Here is an 18,741-nt window from a genome sequence, read left to right as displayed (position 1 = left end):
AGCCAACTATTAACCTCTTTCCCTACAAGTTCATGACTGTTTTATTGTCATTTCCATTGTTTTTAAATTCAGTTTTCCTTTTTATCTCTGAATACTGAAGTGAATTCCAGGAGATCACTTAAAGACGATGACTTCATGAAATAATGTGTGATTTGTTTTAATTTTTTTGTTTTTTTTAGAAAAAAATTACATTGGGACTGATTGAAGTCGAGCTTCCCTCAGGAAGGAATAAAAACTACAACTCCCATAATGCTCAGTGTGCGCGGTGTGGGGGGGGGGGGAAGAGGCGCGGTGCGCATGCCCTGTTCGGCGTTGGCGCGGTGCAGGCTGGGATGTGAGTTCCCCCCACTCCCCAGCCCCGGTGACCATGGTGGGCACCTACTGCTGTGTCCCGGGCTGCTTCAACAACACGCTCAAGAATAAGGAGCTCTCCTTTCACGTCTTCCCCAAAGACGAGACGCTGCGAGGCGTTTGGATCAGAAACCTGTCGCGTTTGGACGAGAGGAAATTCAGCGTGTGGCAGCCCAAAGCCCATCACAAAGTCTGCGACGCCCACTTCGCGGGAGGCAAGAAGACCTACATGAACAATGTGCCCATCGTCTTCCCCGTGAAGGTCGAGAGATCCCGCAGGAAGGAGCAGGCCAGGCTGCTGCTGCTGGGTGCCAGGGAACCAACCGCCCCAGGTACAGTCCTCTCCCCCACACTTGCAGCAAATGGACCCCAGAGGTCGTCAAAAGTTTAATCTCTTGTGGAATTTAGCCGCAAAATGTTACAAAAATGGAAAATTCCGGGTTTTTTTTTTAAGTGATCCATTTTATCTTGAGGTGCAGCGTCACACACTCAGGTTTGTATGTTACATATAATTTGCCGTCTCGTAAATTCATTGCATAGATGTGGATATTTCCATTTGGATCATCTGAGCTGCAATATGTTGTTTACAGTGTAATCGGAACTCTTCAGCTGTGTAATTGTGTTATATAATTCGCAAATTTTATTGAGTATTTGGTGATGACGTTGTGTTTTTCAAATGGGGCTGGGATACAGCTGATTTAATTTTAGCTTCCCCCATCATGCCATTCCTTTACTAAGAGGACAGGGAAGCAATGTGATTCTATTGCCACTTGAATAGGTAACTGGTATATATTTGCCCAGTGGCCTGGGATACTTTCCCCTCTGTTTTATTAACCTCTCTGTGTCGGTCAGGCAAAAAATCTTAGAAACAAGAGGCGATTAAAAAAATAGAAAATTCCCCCCTCCCCCCCCCCCATGGCACATCCTTGGCAGAAATTCTTCTCGGGACACTTCAGCTCAGTTGCACATTCTGCCACTAGTGGCATAGTGCATTGAAACACACTGTCCTAGTTATTTAATGAAGATTGTGAGGTGGAGTTTAAAATGGACAAAAGCTATTACTCCAGTGGCAGCATATACCGTACTGTGACAGGTCTATTCTTAGTGAGCACTGACATTCCTGTGCTTTGTTACACAAGGCTTACTGAGTACAGCAGAGCTCAATGCTGTGGCATTTTATGCGACTAACAATCACGATTTTTTTATTCACAGCTGATTCATCCTGCCTTTCTTATAAATTTGCCTCCTTGATTTTCGTAAGGTTCAATGTGTCTGCCAGATGCCAGCTAGAATTGTTCACACTGGTTTAATTGTTAGGTTGTTTTCTAGGATCATTCTCTCTGCTTTCATTGTTCCTCCTTGTTTGATAAGCATTATAATATCAGTCCAGAATTATTGGAAAGTTGTATTTTCAAACCTTGCTTAATTGCATTCAATTAGAATTGATCAGAAAATAGGGTTGCAATTTAGGTTATGGTGGCATAATGGTTATGTTACTGGACTAGCAATTCAGAGGCCTGGACTAATGATCCACAGACATGGCTTCAAATCCCACCACGGCATCTGGGGAATTTAAATCCAGTTTATAAATAAAAATTTGGAATAAAAAGCTAGTATCAATAATGGTGACCATTAAACTATCGAATTGTTGTAAAAACCCATTTAGTTCACTAATGTACTTCATGGAAGGAAATCTGCCATCTTTACACAGTCTGGCCTATATGTGACTACAGACTCACAGCAATGTGGTTGTCTCTTAACTGCCTTCTGAAATTACCTAGCAAGCCACTCAACTGTATCAAAACTGCTTTGAAAAACAAGAATAAGAATATAACTGAATGGACCACAAGGCATCTATCTCAGCACAGGATTTGGGCACTGCAAAGACACACCCATCCCAGTTGATGCAAAGTCCTCCTCACTAATGTGCCAAAATTGGGAGAGCTGTCCCATCAGCTGGTCAAGCAACAGGTAACAAAACAATCCTCACAGAACCTTACCATTCAGCCAACATCCCAGAGTCCTCCATCAACATCCCAGAGGTGGTGGCACAGTGGTATACAAAAGGGAGGGAGTGGTCTGGTTAGCATTGGCTCTGGACCTCATGAAGTCCTAGGGCATCAGTTCAAACATGAGCAAGGAAATCTGCTGATTATCACGTACTGCCCACCCTCAGCTGATGAGTTACTGCTCCTCCATGTCGAACAGCACTTGGAAGAAGCACTGAGAGCAGCATGGGCACAGAATATACTCTGGGTGCGGCACTTCCATATCCATCACCAAGAATGGCTCAGTAGCACCACTACTGACAAAGCTGACCAAGTCCTGAAGGGCATTTAGTGGGAAAACCAACAAGAGAGAAAAACCTGACGCATCTGTCCATGGCAGTATTGGGAAGAGTGACCACCATACAGTGCTTGTGGAGACAAAGCTCTGCATTCCTGCCACATCTAGTCATGAATAATGGTGGGCAATTAAACAACTAACGGGAGGAGAGTCTATGAACATCCCCATTCTGAATGATGGCGAAGCCCAGCACATCAATGCAAGAGTCGAAAGTGAAGAATTTACAGCCATCTTTAGCCAGAAGTGCTGATGGATGATCCATATTGATGCCCCACCTCCAAGGTTCCCATCATTACAGAAGCCAGTCTTCAGACAGTTGGATTCACTCCACGTGATAGCAAGAAACGACTGGGTGCATTGGATACAGAAAAGGCTGTGGACCTTGACAACATCCTGGTTGTACTGCTGAAGACTTGTGCTTCAGAACTACCCACGCCCCTAGCCAAGCTGTTCCAGTTCAACGACAACACTGGTCTCTACCCGACAAAGTGGAAAATTGCCGAGGTATGTCCTATCCACCAAAAGGGGCACAAACCCAAGTTGATCAGTTACTGCCCTGTCAGTCTACTCTCAATCATTAGCAAAGTGATGGAAGAGTTGAATTCCAGAGGTGAGGTTAGACTGACTGTCCTTAACGTTAAGGCAGCATTTGATTTGAAGCTGGCATCAAGGAGCCCTAGTAAAATTGAAGTCAATTGGAATTGGAGGGTAACTCTCCACTGGTTGAAGTCATATCTAGCACAAACGAACATGCTGGAGACCCTCAGGGAAGTGTCCTAGGCCCAACCATCTTTAACTGCTTCATCAATAGCCACCCCTCCATCATAAGGTCAGAAGTGGGGATGTTCGCTGATGATTGCACAGTGTTCAGTTCCATTCACAACTCCTCAGATAATGAAACAGTCTGCATTCACATGCAGCAAGACCTAAAAAAATGTTCAAGTTTGGGCTAATAAGTAGCAAGTAGCGTTTGCACTACATAAAGTGCGAGGTAATGACTCTCTTCAATAAGAGGAAGTCTAACCACCTCCTCTTGATATTCAGTAGCATTATCATCATCAAATTCCCCAAAATCAACATCCTTGGGATCACAATTGAACAGAAAGTCAACTGGACCAGCCACATAAATACTCTAGCTACAAGAGCAGGTCAAAGGCTGGGTATTCTGCGATGAGTGACACGCCTCTTGATTCCTCAGAGCCTTTCCACCAACTGTAAGGTGCAAGTCAGGAATGTGGTGAAATACTCTCCACTTGCCTGGATGAGTGCAACTGCAACAGCACTCAAGAAACTGGGCACCATTCAAGACAATGTAGCCCACATCCACTACCTTAAATATTCACCACAAGTGCACAGTAGCAGCAGTGTGTATCATCTACAAGATGCACTGCAGCAACTCACCAAGGCTTCTTTGGCAGCACCTCCCAAATGCACAATCTCTACTCCATAGCAGAACAAGGGCAGCTGTCACATGGGAACCCTACCACTTGCAATTTCTCCTCCAAATTTTCATCTACCATCCTGACTTTAAAATAACTCACTATTCCCTCATTGTTGCTGGGTCAGAATTCTAGAACTCCCTACCTAACAGTACTTTGAATGTACCTTCACTGGACAGACTGATGTGGTTCAAGAAAACGGCTAGGGAATTTGAAGGCAATTAGGGATGGGCAGTGTATGCTGGCCTTGCCAGTGATACCCACATCCTGTGAGGGAATTTAAAAAAGATAGAGATTCAGTATAAATGTCTATGAGCCAAATGGAACAAATTCAACTCCACATACCACAGATAGAGTAGTGGCATCTTTGGCAGTTTAATACAACATCTAGTCTGTGTACTGAATGCCTGGCATTTGTGTGCAGTACCACCTATGATGAAATTCAATTAAGATTGAAAATTATTATTTTAAATTAATATCTTGGATGTATGTTTGAGGGTCTGGGGGGGAAAATGAAATCAGAATTTTATCTTCTTGGAAATTAAAGTTCAGAGTTTATGTCCTTCCAGATATTTGTTAAAATTGGATGATTACATTATTGTGCTTAATCTTCTGCAAAAGGAATCAATGAGCTGAATTTCTTGCTTTGATTCCATATAGCTTTTCATATTCTTATACCATATTAATAGACAAAATAATGAAAACTAGGCAGGAATCAAAATTTCTATTATAAATGCTGCCAAAAGAAGTCTGACAATCTATTGATTACATATTGCACTTGTTCCAGGAATAGCAAACAGGAGAGGAGAGGTAGCTGGTTTTACTTACAAGTCCACTTGTGCATCATTGAACCAGGAGGTTCAACCATTGAACAGGGAAGAAAATCATAGGGACTGCCTTCTCACAGGCTGGGAACAAATAGGCAGTGGGTTAGCCAGTTAGGTCTGGCCTTACTGAGCAAGGGGAAACTTGCTCTTCTCAAGCCTGGAACTGGACAGGATTAGAAGGCTGACCAGGGAATGGTTCAGCAAACCTGATAATAGAGATGGTTTGATTTGTCTTGAGGGTTCCATAATTAATTGAAACAAGGTGAGACTTGATTATATGTGTTAGTCTGAACTATCTAAAATAAAATAGCTTAACCATTCATATCTTCTCCTGATGAGCTAAAGTTTTTCAGTCCACCTTCGCAAAGATTGGAGAAGTGTATGAGGGCACATGAAAAAAGACAGATCAGATTACTAGAGGGTCCTGTTGTTACACTCCAGAAGTATAATTAGATATTGTGCAGTATGGTTACAATGTACACATGATGCTCAGACTGCTAATGTGATTGGCACTGCTGTAGAATATCTAAGGCAGACTCAAAACTTGTAGCAGTATGTTTAATATTAAAGTGTACCTACGAATGTAAATTCCTAGTCTAACCAGCTTGAAGAGAAGGAGAGGAATGAATGGGAAAGTAATGGATAAAGAGCTTGTGATCAGTGAACTAGCTATGACAGTGGTGAGCAATGTCCTTTCACTTCGGAGATCTGGATTTGTATAGCCATGTAATTAAATGAGATTATCTCTTCTAGTTGTGACGGTGTTAAATAACGTGCATTTGGAGAGTATCAGCCCAGTTTCACAGCATAAAACTGCCAATATTGTGGAAATAGACCCACAGTTATTCATAGATTGGAATAGTGTGTCATGCTAGTGCAATAGAAGCATTGCTGTAAGCACCTTGGAGCTACGATGCATTGTTGGAAGAATGTAGTGTGAACCTCATCCAAATTATGTCTGACCTGGAAAAGAACTCAACGAAACAAATACAGATTTTTGTTCTTCCAAACTTAGGATGTGTCGGAGAAAAACATTTTGACCCGTGTAAGTCTTCTAAGAGATACCTTTTAGAGTTCAGTGGCCTCAGTAGCTGCTTTAAGCAGTATAAGTGTCTTCCTTTAAGGGCATTTGATTTACACTGTCCTACATCTACTTGCACGATGACATCCTCTGGATTGGATACTCAAGTCTTTCACATGTCAATTTTTTTCAGCCTGTCCTAACTAAGCAAATACTTGGTGAACTAATACAATATGGATCATTAACCTGTTTTATTATATAAGGTAAACACAGAGAGCAGCAGTTAAGATGAATTAGTAAAAGTTATCTTTATACTGATGAACGCACTGTAATATTCAACTTCAACGGGCCATCTTATTTAACTCTTGAGTAACTCATCTGCATTCATTCCTATAGCTCACAGAAGAATGTCTTCTCCTATCTTCTGTCTGCAGAAGTCTGACTGTTGTGTTTTAGTGCTAGTCTCCCACTATTTCTGGCTGTTCTCACCCAGAAAGATAAAAAAAACTCTTTAAAACAGTGGGCATGGGGCATATACCATTTACTGAGACAAGCTAACAAATTGCTACTCATTTGCAATCCACAAGGAAACAACATCAAAGCTAGCATCTTAACTACCTGCTATCTTGGAATGCTCCAACCTTCTCCTTTATTTTCAAGAAAGTACAACGTTTAAAGTACCTTTTTTATCCAAATCATTTTTATGGAAAAATAGTGAAATATGACAAAGGCCGTGACGAAGTCTGATGGTCTGTCACTGGTGCTGATGATAGCAAGTAGAGATGATAAAGGAAGACTATTGTACAAGAAGCATATTAACATCATATCAGAAGGACAGTTCTTCCTATGGCATATTGGTGCCAATGATATTCAATGACACCAGTATGAGTAGTTATTACTAGTAATCCTACTGTCCTTTTATTGTTGGGGTTTCCATAATTTTAAGTAAGACGTCATTTAGAGCTCTGTTTTATTCATGGGGTCATTCAAAAAATACCCATCTTGCTGATACAGTTTTTGAAGCTAGACTGAAGCTAGCCAGCTCCGAATGAATGCTCTCAGTTACCATCAATCTCTATAGCATCAAACTATGAAAAGGATTCGCACTGCATGTATGAACACAAGTTTTATGCTTAAGTTCTTGCCCCATATTAGGTTATCTTCCTGTCCTACCACAAGTATCACTGAGCATATGTTTGACAAGTAGAGGGTATTAATTTTGTATGATCGTCATCTTGTGATCAGGCTGCCATATATCCTTATGTATAAAAAAATTTAGGTCACTGGTTGGGAGTTCAAATGGCAGGGGAGAGGAGTGGTGGACGTCTTATACCTATATCATTTGGGTGGATGGTTCTGTCGCTCACTCTAAGGTAGTCCACCTGCTTCTGACGTACTCCTGCTTGCCTGTCTACTTTGGAGTCGTCAGTGCTGGTCTTTCAGCACCTAGACTGCCCTCTGTATGCAGAGGCAGTAGTGCATGATAGAAGAGTCAGCATACATTGAAATCAAAGTAGTATTCTGTGGGGACCTGTGGTGATTGTTGAGGCAGTTCCCTAGAGAGTGGGAAATTTGATTTTAATGTATGCTTACTGCTGCAGAACTCAATACACGCACAGGGAAAGCAGCTACCACCTTTGGCCGACTCGCAAAATGCTCATGGGATAACACCAAGCTGACCCTTAGGACCAAGCTGATGGCTTATAAGGCCTCTGTTCTCAGCACCTTGCTGTATGGCTGTGAAACATGGGCGACTTACAGCTACCAGGAGAAAAGCTCAGTAATTTCCATCTTCGCTGTCTGTGGCACATTATGGGTATATCCTGGCAGGACAAAATCAAAGGCAGAGTTCCCAAGTGTATTGGCATTAATCAAACAGAGGCGGCTTTGGTGGATGGGACACTTCCACAGGAAGCAAGATGGTCGCATACCCAAGGACCTTCTGTATGGTGAGGTATCTGGGGCCAAATGACCATTAGGGTGCCCAAAGTTCTGCTTCAAGAATGCTTGCAAGCATGCCATGAAGGCCCTAAATGTCAACTATTGCACTTGGGAGTCACTAGCTGGTGAAAGAGGGAAATGGTGACACATCCTGTGGACTAGTGTGCACTACCACGATGACCAGCAGTTTAGCAACAGGTGCCAACGTAAAAAAACAACTCAGTGTCACTTGGCAACTTGACATGCAGCATTTGCGGCAGAACCTGCCTCTCAAGGATTGTCTTCACAGCCATCAGCAAAGGTGCACCAAGAGAAGGTACCCCACCTAAGTGGATTGTTTGCTGCGTGTCCATCATCTTTTGTAGATGGAAGGATGCCAACCGTTACTGCTGCAAATGATGCTGATAGCACAATCCAAAAGCAGAAAACTGTATGGATATAAGAGTTTTTTAAGAATGGGGCATGGAGATCAGGTACTGGAGAGTGAAGGGAGAAGGAGTTCGAGAGAAGTAACTGTAAGATTTTATAAAGCATAGTATGATTAGAACAAGTCAGCATGGTTTTACTAAAGGGAGATCCTGTTTGACAAATTTATTAGAGTTTTTTGAGGATGTAACTAGTAGGGTAGATAAAGGGGAACCAGTAGATGTAGTATACCTGGATTTCCAAAAGACATTCGATAAGGTGCCACATAAAAGATCAGTCGGCAAGATAAGGGCTCATGGTGTTGGGGATAATATATTAGCATGGATAGAGGATTGGTTAACAAACAGGAAGCAGAGAGAGGGCATAAATGGGCATTTTCAAGTTGGCAGGCAGTGAACAGTGGAGTGCTGCAAGGATCAGCGCTGGGGCCTCAGCTACTTACCCTCTATATTAATGACGGATGAAGAGACAAAGAGTAATGTATCTAAGTTGCTGATGACACAAAGCTTGGTGGAAAGGTAAACTGCAGGGAGGACATAGAGAGGCTGCAAAGAGATATAGACAGGCAAAGTGAGTGGGCAAGAAGGTGGCAAATGGAGTATAATGTATGGAAGTGTGAAGTTGTGCACTTTGGTTGTAAAAATAAAAAAAGCAGGATATTTTTGAAAAGGTGTGAAACTGGTAAGTTTTGATGTTCAGAGAGACTGGGGGGGGGCGCGGGGGTACTCATACAAGGAACGCACAAAGTTAACATGTAGGTGCAGCAGGCTATTAGGAAGGCAAATGGCATGTTGACCTTTATTGCAAGAGGATTGGAGTACAGGAATAAAGTACAGGACCTTGGTGAGACCACACCTGGAATACTGTGTGCAGTTTTGGTCTCCAATTTAAGAAAGGGTATACTTGCACTGGAGGCAGTGCAGCGAAGATTTACTAAATTGGTCTCTGGGATGAGAGGGTTGTCCTATGATGAGAGGCTAAGTAAATTGGGCCTATATTCTCTGAAGTTTAGAAGAATGAGAGGCAATCTAATTGAAACATACAAGATTCTGAAAGGGTTTGATAGGGTAGAAGCTGAGAGATTGTTTCCACTGGTCGGGGAATCTAGAATTCGGGGGCACAGTCTCAGAATAAGGGTCGACCATTCAGGACTGAGATGAGAAATTACTTCACTCAAAGGGTTGTGAATCTTTGGAATTCTCTACCCTAGAGTGTTGTGGATGCTCCATCATTGAATACATTTAAGGCTGGGATAGATAGATTTTTGGTCTCGCAGGGAATCAAGGGATATGGGGAGTGGGCAGGAAAGTGGAATTGAAGCCCAAGATCAGCCCTGATCATATTGAATGATGGAGCAGGCTCGATTGGCCATATGGTCTATATATGCTGCTATTTCTTGTATTCTATAACACTCTACAATGTTGGGCCAGTCTTGGTTTTAATGCTTCTATGCCTGAGCTAAAAACATGCCTAAAATGGACCCAAATGACTGTTCTCTGAGCCATAGATTACAGCACCAAATTGAATTTTGAAGCATGCAAGTAGATCACAGGACTAGCAACCTAGAGGCTCAGGGTATTCCTCTGGGGACATGGGTTCGAATCCCACCATGGCAGAAGGTGAAATTTGAATTCAATTAATAAAAAACATCTGGAATTAAAAAGCTGGTCTAATGATGGCCATGAAACCATTGTCGATTATTGCAAAACCTGGTCTGGCCTACATGTGACTACAGACCCATAGCAATGTGGCTGACTCTTAACTGCCTTCTGAAATGGCCTAACAAGCCACTCAGTTGTACCTAACCGCTAAAAAGTCAATGAATGAAACCGGACGGACCACCCGGCATCGACCCAGGCACCGAAAACGACATTGGCAAACCCAGTCCTGTTGACCCTGCAAAGTCCTCCTTACTATCATCTGGGGGCTTGTGCCAAAGTTGGGAGAGCTGTCCCACAGACTGGTCAAGCAACAGCCTGACATAGTCATATTCACTGAATCATACCTTACAGACAATGTCCCAGAAATGACCATCACCATCCCTGGGTATATCCTGTCCCACCAGCAGGACAGACCCAGCAGGGTTGGCAGCACAGTGGCATACAGTCGGGAGGGAGCTGCCTTGGGAGTCCTCAACATCGACTCCGGACCACATGCAGTCTCATGGCATCAGGTCAAACATGGGCAAGGAAACCTCCTGCTGATTACCACCTACTGCGCCCCCTCAGCTGATGAATCAGTACTCCTCCATGTTGAACACCACTTGGCGGAAGCACTGAGGGTGGTAAGGGCGCAGAATGTACGCTGGGTGAGGGACTTCAATGTCCATCACCAAGAGTGGCTTGGTAGCACCACTACTGACCGTGCTGGCCGAGTCCTAAAGGACATGGCTGCTAGACTGGGTCTGTGGCAGGTGGTGAGGGAACCAACAAGAGGGAAAAACATACTTGACCTCATCTTCACCAATCTGCCTGCTGCATATGCATCTGTCCATAACAGTATTGGTAGGAGTGACCACCGCACAGTCCTTGTGGAGACGAAGTCTCGTCTTCACATTGAGGATACCCTCAATCATATTGTGTGGCACTACCACTGTGCTAAATGGGATAGATTTCGAACAGATTTAGCAATGCAAAACTGGGCATCCATGAGGCGCTGTGAATGATCAGCAGTAGCAGAATGGTACTCAGCCACAATCTGTAACCTTATGGCCCGGCATATCCCCCACTCTACCATTACCATGAAGCCGGGGGATCAACCCTGGTTCAATGAAGAGTGCAGGAGGGCATGCCAGGAGCAGCACCAGGCATACCTCAAAATGAGGTGTCAACCTGGTGAAGCTACAACCCAGGACTATTTGCATGCCAAACAGCATATGCAGCATGTGATAGACAAGAGCTAAGCGATCCCACAACAAATGGAAGATCTAAGCTCTGCAGTCATGCCACATCTAGTCGTAAATGGTGGTGGACAATTAAACAACTAACCGGAGGAGGTCGCTCCACAAATATCCCCATCCTCAATGTTGGGGGAGCCCAGCACATCAGTGCAAAAGATAAGGCTGAAGCATTTGCAGCAATCTTCAGCCAGAACTGCCGTGTGGATGATCCTTCTTGGTTTCCTGCTGAAGTCCCCAGCATCACAGATGCCTGTCTTTAGCCAATTCGATTCACTCCGCATGATATCAAGAAACAACTGAAGGCACTGGATACTGCAAAGGCTACTGTCTCTGACAACATTCCAGAAAAAGTACTGAAGACCTGGGTTCCAGACTTTGCTGTGCCACTGATATCTACCTGGCAATGTGGAAAATTGCCCAGCTATGTCCTGCACACAAAAAGCCGGACAAATCCAACCCGACCAATTACCGCCCCATCAGTCTACTCTCGATCATCAGTAAGTGATGGAAGGTGTCATTGACAGTGCCATCAAAGCGGCACTTGCTTAGCAATAACCTGCTCAGTGATGCTCTGTTTGGGTTCCGCCAGGGCCACTCAGCTCCTGACCTCATTACAGCGTTGGTTCAAACATGGACAAAAGAGGTGAGGTGAGAATGACTGCCCTTGACATCAAGGCAACATTTCACCGAGTATGGCATCAAGGAGCCCTAGCAAAACTGGAGTCAATGGGAATTAGGGGGAAAACTCTGCGCAGGTTGGAATCATACCTAGCGCAAAGGAAGATGGTTGTGGTTGTTGGAGGTCAATCATCTCAACTCCAGGACATCACTGCAGGAGTTCCTCAGGGTAGTGTCCGAGGCCCAACCATCTTCAACTGCTTCATCAATGACCTTCCTTCAATCATAAGGTCAGAAGGGGGGATGTTCACTGATTACACAACGTTCAGCATCATTCCCGACTCCTCAGATACTGAAGCAGTCCGTGTGAAAATGCAGCAAGACTTGGACAATATCCAGGCTTGGGCTGATAAGTGGTAAGTAACATTCGCGCCACACAAGTGCCAGGCAATGACCATCTCCAACAAGAGAGAATCTAACCATCTCCCCTTGATGTTCAGTGGCATTACCATCACTGAATCCCCCACTATCAGCATCCTGGGGGTTACCATTGACCAGAAACTGAACTGGAGTAGGCATATAAATACCATGGCTACAAGAGCAGGTCAGAGGCTAGGAATCCTGAGGCAAGTAACTCACCTCCTGACTCCCCAAAGCCTGTCCATCATCTACAAGGTACAAGTCAGGAGTGTGATGGAATACTCTCCACTTGCCTGGATGGGTGCAGCTTCAACAACACTCAAGAAGCAGCACTCCAGGACAAAGCAGCCCATTTGATTGGCACACCAGGTACAAACATTCACTCCCTCCACCACCGATGTACAGTGGCAGCAGTGTGTACCATCTACAAGATGCACTGCAGCAATGCACCAAGGCTACTCAGGCAGCTCCTTCCAAATCCGCAACCTCTACCACCTAGAAGGACAAGGGCAGCAGATGCATGGGAACACCACCACCTGCAAGTTACCCTCCAAGCCACACACCATCCTGACTTAGAATTATATCGCCGTTCCTTCACTGTTGCTGGGTCAAACTCCCTTCCTAATAGCACTGTAGGTGTACCTACCCCACATGGACTTCAGTGGTTCAAGAAGGCAGCTGACCACCAACTGCTCATGGGCAATTAGGGATGGACAATAAATGCTGGCCTAGCCAGTGATGCCCACATCCCATGAAACGAATTTTTAAAAAAAATCAAAATTTGCTTAAGATCTGGAAAGGACTCCAGAACTCCTCCATATACACATTCTAGTACTAGTCCTTTCATTCCTATAAAAATATATACTTTACCAAATATATATTTTTATAGACATTGGTCCCATTATTTGCAGTTGCTTATGTATTCTGATTAATGGCTGATGATTTCAATTTAAATTGCTATGGGGGAGCTGACACTTATACGTCCTAAAGTAGTTCCAACATCAGTGTGTGAAGCATTTGAATTATGTGTGATTGTACTGTTATAAAATATATTAGTCTATGTTTTTCATTAGTGTACCCTATCAGTAGTTTCTTTTTCCCCAGTTTTCCCCCTCTCCTCCAGCAGGTACTAACTTGTGCTCGATATGGTTCAATGAATGTCTGCTACCTTCTTGCAATACCAATGTGGCTATGCTTCACATGTGAGTTTCGATGATGAATTGTCAGCCTGCAATTTGACCATGGGGAAGGGGAAGGCATAACCAAACTCATTCCATGTCCTCACACAGGCACTTTACAGCATGAGCTTCTAAATAATATTCAAGTTCTGGTTAACTTTCCCCTTCCATAACCTACACGCGCTGAAGACAGTTGTAGCATCTCCATTGCTTCTGGGCTGAGATCAACTGACTCAGTGTAGATCAGTAAATGAACCTGGACTGTCGATGTCTATATGGTTCAGTTCCACACAGGGCAGTGCCTTTATAGCTGAGCCATCAGGGCAGCTTCTTATAGTATTTTCAGCTTGTGTCATTACACATAAATTTGATGCAAAAGGCAATGAAAAGATTTTGATGTGCGTCAATGCATTGTTTAATGAGGAGATATGCAAGTTACAGTGATCAGAACTAGGGTGGTGTCAATTTCCCAGTAATAACTTAGGTTGGTTTTCTGGTTTTCTCTGTGAACAAAAAATAGTCCTTTATTTTAGTTTTTTATTACAGTGATCCATAATTATTTAATTTTAATCTCTATTGCAAAATTTCAAAGCATTGATATAGCAACAAGCCACATTATGCAAGTGTGTTCATATAAGTATCAGGGTCTGTGCAGGGCTAAAATTTAGTTTACTGTGTTCTGGATGCAGGGGCCATGATCCTCGACCTGCCTGTGCCTTTTCAGATCGAGGTGGGCAACACGCAAACTTGGTGTATCCACCTTATCTACATGATTGTAGCGCCTGGCCAAGCAGATCCCATGCTGCTTCCTTTTTCACGCTGCCGGGTTCCTCTGTGCTTAGTAGGGGAGCTGAGTAGCTTTGTTCACAAACCAAGAGGTGCAGTCAGCCTACTTTTCTTAAAGGCAGGCTGTCCTTAAAGGAAGCTGCACTGAAGCGAATTGCTGCAACTTAAAATATAGAAAATTGATCACCAGTGAGCAGCGATGGTTCCAGGATGACAGATATGACACAGAAGGCATTAGTGGTGCAGATGGGCAGGAGGAGAGATGCCGTGGTTCCATGGGGGGCCAGGAGGCCCTCAAGGACCATTCTCAGGAAGGATTGGAAGCAGGTGGTCAGGAATGTCAACTCCCGGAGTTTGGGCCCAAGGACCGAGCAGCAATGCCACAAGGAGTCTGATGACCTCACTCAGTGGTCAAGGTCAGTGACATGACATCTCCTACCCACCACACCACCAACCTCTCACACTGCTCAGTACTCCACTCCCTCATCACTCACCCAGCAGCACTCCCTGGCACTCAGGCAGATACCCCACCTCACCCTCACACACCTACCAACCTCACACTCACCTCTTGCTGCCTCCACACACCTCCAGCTATTCAGCTATGGCAGGCACTTCACTCAAACACAGTACCACCAACCACTGACATTCTGCCCTCTCTCTTGCAGGGCAAGATTGGACACAACAGAAGGGAGCAGGGCAGAGCAGAACAAGCGGGGGACAAGGAGGCCTGCAACTCTTGAGCCTAACGAAGGAGATGGCTCTCTGTATCATGTGACAGGCTGCAACAGGGCCCCTGACACCTAATATTACTGAAAAGGTTGAGGGTGTTAATATGTTCCTGCCTTATGCCCCTTCTCAATTCCCAGCACAACTTCATCCTGCTACCTGATATAATGAGCAAACTGCTGATGGTGTGACCATGGACCTCTTATTTTACTTCCCACCGCCTTCCCCTACACCAACCTTCCCCTTCTGATTTCCTGTTTTCAGTCACCCAAGGTCTGATGTATGCCCAGATGCATCAATCCAAGGAAGAAAAGAGAGAGCAATAGCACAGCACTAATAAAGAGGCCCCATCACTTGATCTGACACTCTCTCAGCCATCCAACCCATCAACTGGTACTGCATGTAACCTGCAGGCATGTGGTGAGTTATCTGAGCATGAGTGGGTTGTAGCCAGGCCAGGGGTAAAGCATGGTGAAAGGTCATTGGCCTGAAATGTTAACTCTGTTCCTCTCTCTCCACGGATGCTGCCGGACCTGCTGAATATTTCCTGCACTTTCTGTTTTTATTTCAGATTTCCAGCATCTGCAGTATTTTGCTTTTACTTTAGGGGTAAAGGATAGTTCGTTTGCCAGCTCACTGGAGGGTGATATGGCAGATAAGTATTGCTGCAAAGGACTCAGATGAGGATTTTGATGAGGCAGTGTACAGGAGAGCACTGGGCATGCACATCAAGATGCTGGATGCATTGGCAGGCCTGCCAGACAGCCTCCTGTCACTGTCAAGGAGCGTGGAGCTCCAAGTTGGCAGAGGGCATCACGCAGAGCTTTCCCTCTCCGCAGTATCTGCACCATCTCCCTGTTGTCCTGCGGATGTGAGGCACTGCAACTGCAGCCCAATACCTGTTTCAGCCTTTGTGTGGACATGTCATCAAATCCCCTGCGCTCGCCATGAGGATGCAGTAACACTCTGTAATAAATCCACAGGCTCAACACAAAAGACCCCCTGCCTCAACGAAACACTCCAGAGTACTTCCTGACACTTGACAATAGAAAAAGTTGTGAAAAATTACCTTACCTGCAATTTGGGTACAATAAGGAATGCAAGTTCAGGGCCCACCTTGCAGCCTCTCACCTGATTTTTATTTATTTATTTTTATATTATTGAGAGATACAGCACTGATACAGGCCCTTCGGCCCACCGAGTCTGTGCCGACCATCAACCACCCATTTATACTAATCCTACATTAATCCCATATTCCTACCACATCCCCACAATTCCCTAACACCTACCTATACTAGGGGCAATTTACAATGGCCAATTTACCTATCAACCTGCAAGTCTTTGGCTGTGGGAGGAAACCGGAGCACCCGGCGGAAACCCACGCAGTTACAGGGAGAACTTGCAAACTCCACACAGGCAGTACCCAGACTCGAACCTGGGTCGCTGGAGCTGTGAGGCTGTGGTGCTAACCACTACGTCGCCTGATCTTTGAAGAATGGTGAACAAATACATACGCAGCACCTGCGTGGCCCAAATGTCAAATTCTGGATTTGCACCAGTCAGTTGGGTTGTGCGATGTCAGGATAGTGCCAATTCAATTCCTTCCGGCGCACGCAGGGAACACACCTATGCGCACCCTTCTGCTGCAGTGATGCGTGGGCCAGGCAGGAAGTGGCCGGTGGCACAGGGTACACCACAAATGTTGCACTAGGCCTCCTTAATGCCGCTACACAACAAAATTTTTAGCCTTTACTTTCTGAGACACAGTTATCACTGTTAAGTGACCAAGAATAAATTAATAATTATTTTTGTTCTGTTCTTAGTCAACAGTCAGGCATGTAGGAGACGACTCTTGATCTTTGGGGTAACATTGGAGATACAGCAGTATCAGTAACTGGATTCATTTGAATGTGACTCAAAGTGCCTGTAATAAATTACTGTTTTCTTTCAGAACAAATTCAGATTATCAAGAATTATGAGAACTTCAATGTACCTACATTCCTGGAACAGTCCTACAACCTGCAGTTGCACATTAAACCATTTATTGTATCTTGTGAATAATCTTTAATTGTAATTAAAGTTTGTGGCATTAATATAACAATCATTCAATTATCAGACATAAATAACTTTTTCCTTATTAAAAGTCTGAAATCTTGGTGTTTACTGAGACTCCAGTTCGAATTGTGACTTTGACAGCTATTTGAATCTGTGTATATAATATGTGTTGGCTGATCTCCGAGGAAGAAGGAAAGTGTTACTCTGTGGAAATCAATCCTACCTCACAGGAGCACAACGCATGCTGCTTTTATCAATCAATGTTGATGGCAGCCTTGAAGTGCTGGAACCATCTGCTTGAAGAAGGAAGTGTAAAGCATGAAAATAAGGATATAGCTAGAACATTATTTTCAGATAGATAATGAAAAGACTGCTCTGTGCAGTAAGGACTTTAATTGTATCCAGGTTATTTTACCACTTTTTTCTGTTAACTATGGCTTTTCTTAATATGAACTGATTTCACACCTTTGCTGACAGTTATAAACTGTAAAATCAACAAGTTTTCTTATTTTTCTTCAGGCCAGCTGTCACAGGGTGGAAATCAGTTTAATTATCCCCAGAATGTCTTGGCATTTCACAAGAGGGCAAAACAGAAGTATGGCCAGAGACAACACAAGGATCTTCCAAATAGAACCAAGGTACCTTTTGCTAGTCCTGCAGTTCCAAAGGAAGGATCAGTTGTTGCATCTCTGTCACTGAATCATCAAGAGGGTGATGATGAAAAAGCACGGTTTGAAGCTGCACAGACTCTGCTGGATATCTTCAAAGTTAATTCAGGCTACGAAGGTGTTCAGATGACCACTGTGTGTGAGGCACTGCAGCATATAAATGAAAAACTGAATACAGAAATTGCTGGTTTGAAAGATGAGCATCGGTATCTAAAAGCAGAATATAATCAAATCAGTGGGGAACTGAAGAGATTTAAAGATGGTGAACCCAAATGTTGCACTCAATTTCCAATGTATTCAACATCTTCATGGCTGCAGACCAAAGTAAGTTTGAGAACTTAAAAATGCAGTTTGCAGTGTCAGTTAAATTTTATTTCTGTTTATGCTATAAAGGTGTTTCTGTTTCACTCACTTTATTAAGAATTGAGTTTACTGTTTATTGAATGTAGCTTTGGCTGGTGCTAATGATTGGATGTTGTCTCCATATGAAAAGAAATAATGAACAGCAGTGGCTATATTGAACATCCTAGTAGCATGTATAACCTGTCTATTGTATTATGAATACCTATTCGGAAAGCATTCTGGTTATGAGAACTGATCCTTTTTTGCCACACAGTTTCTTGCTAACAGTACCACACTGTTTTCTTATTCATGATATTTTGTTCATGCTTGTTGATTTTTATTCTGGTCATGAAAGTTTAAGTGGGTTGGGTGAGTTACTGTTAACAAGAAACCATAAAATAAATAGCAAGTCACCAAGACAGCAAGAAACTGGAACATGGGTGATTGGTATAAAATTGTTAACATGCAAATAAGTGACAAGAGTAGTGAGTAGAGGGAGAGAAATCACAGGACAAGTACTAATGTAGGACCATTTAGTGAAGCAATAATAAAACTGTTAAGACAGACAGGAGAGCACTGGGCATGCATTTGATGTGCATGCCCAGTGCTCTCCTGTACACTGCCCCATTGAGATTCTCATCTGAGTCCTCTGCAGCAATACTCATCCGCCACATCACCCTCCAGTGAGCTAGCAAACA

The 18,741-nt window shown here is 43.8% G+C and overlaps 1 protein-coding gene across 1 annotated transcript in view; it reads left to right on the top strand.

The window, feature by feature from the left end:
• The first annotated feature begins 324 nt into the window (after nt 1–324).
• The window catches only part of LOC137352484 (protein downstream neighbor of Son-like), a 42,064-nt gene continuing 23,647 nt past the window's right edge, over nt 325–18,741 (top strand). Inside the window, exons 1-2 of the mRNA XM_068018000.1 lie at nt 325–683; nt 17,553–18,025. Coding sequence (XP_067874101.1) covers nt 368–683; nt 17,553–18,025 — 789 coding nt within the window. The 5' untranslated portion in view covers nt 325–367. The remainder of the gene's footprint in view (nt 684–17,552; nt 18,026–18,741) is intronic.

This window comes from Heterodontus francisci, chromosome 3 (assembly GCF_036365525.1).
Source record: "Heterodontus francisci isolate sHetFra1 chromosome 3, sHetFra1.hap1, whole genome shotgun sequence".
Classification (NCBI taxonomy): domain Eukaryota; kingdom Metazoa; phylum Chordata; class Chondrichthyes; order Heterodontiformes; family Heterodontidae; genus Heterodontus; species Heterodontus francisci.
The sequence above is the reverse complement of the archived record's forward strand: the minus strand, read 5'-3'. Positions and strand labels throughout refer to the sequence as shown.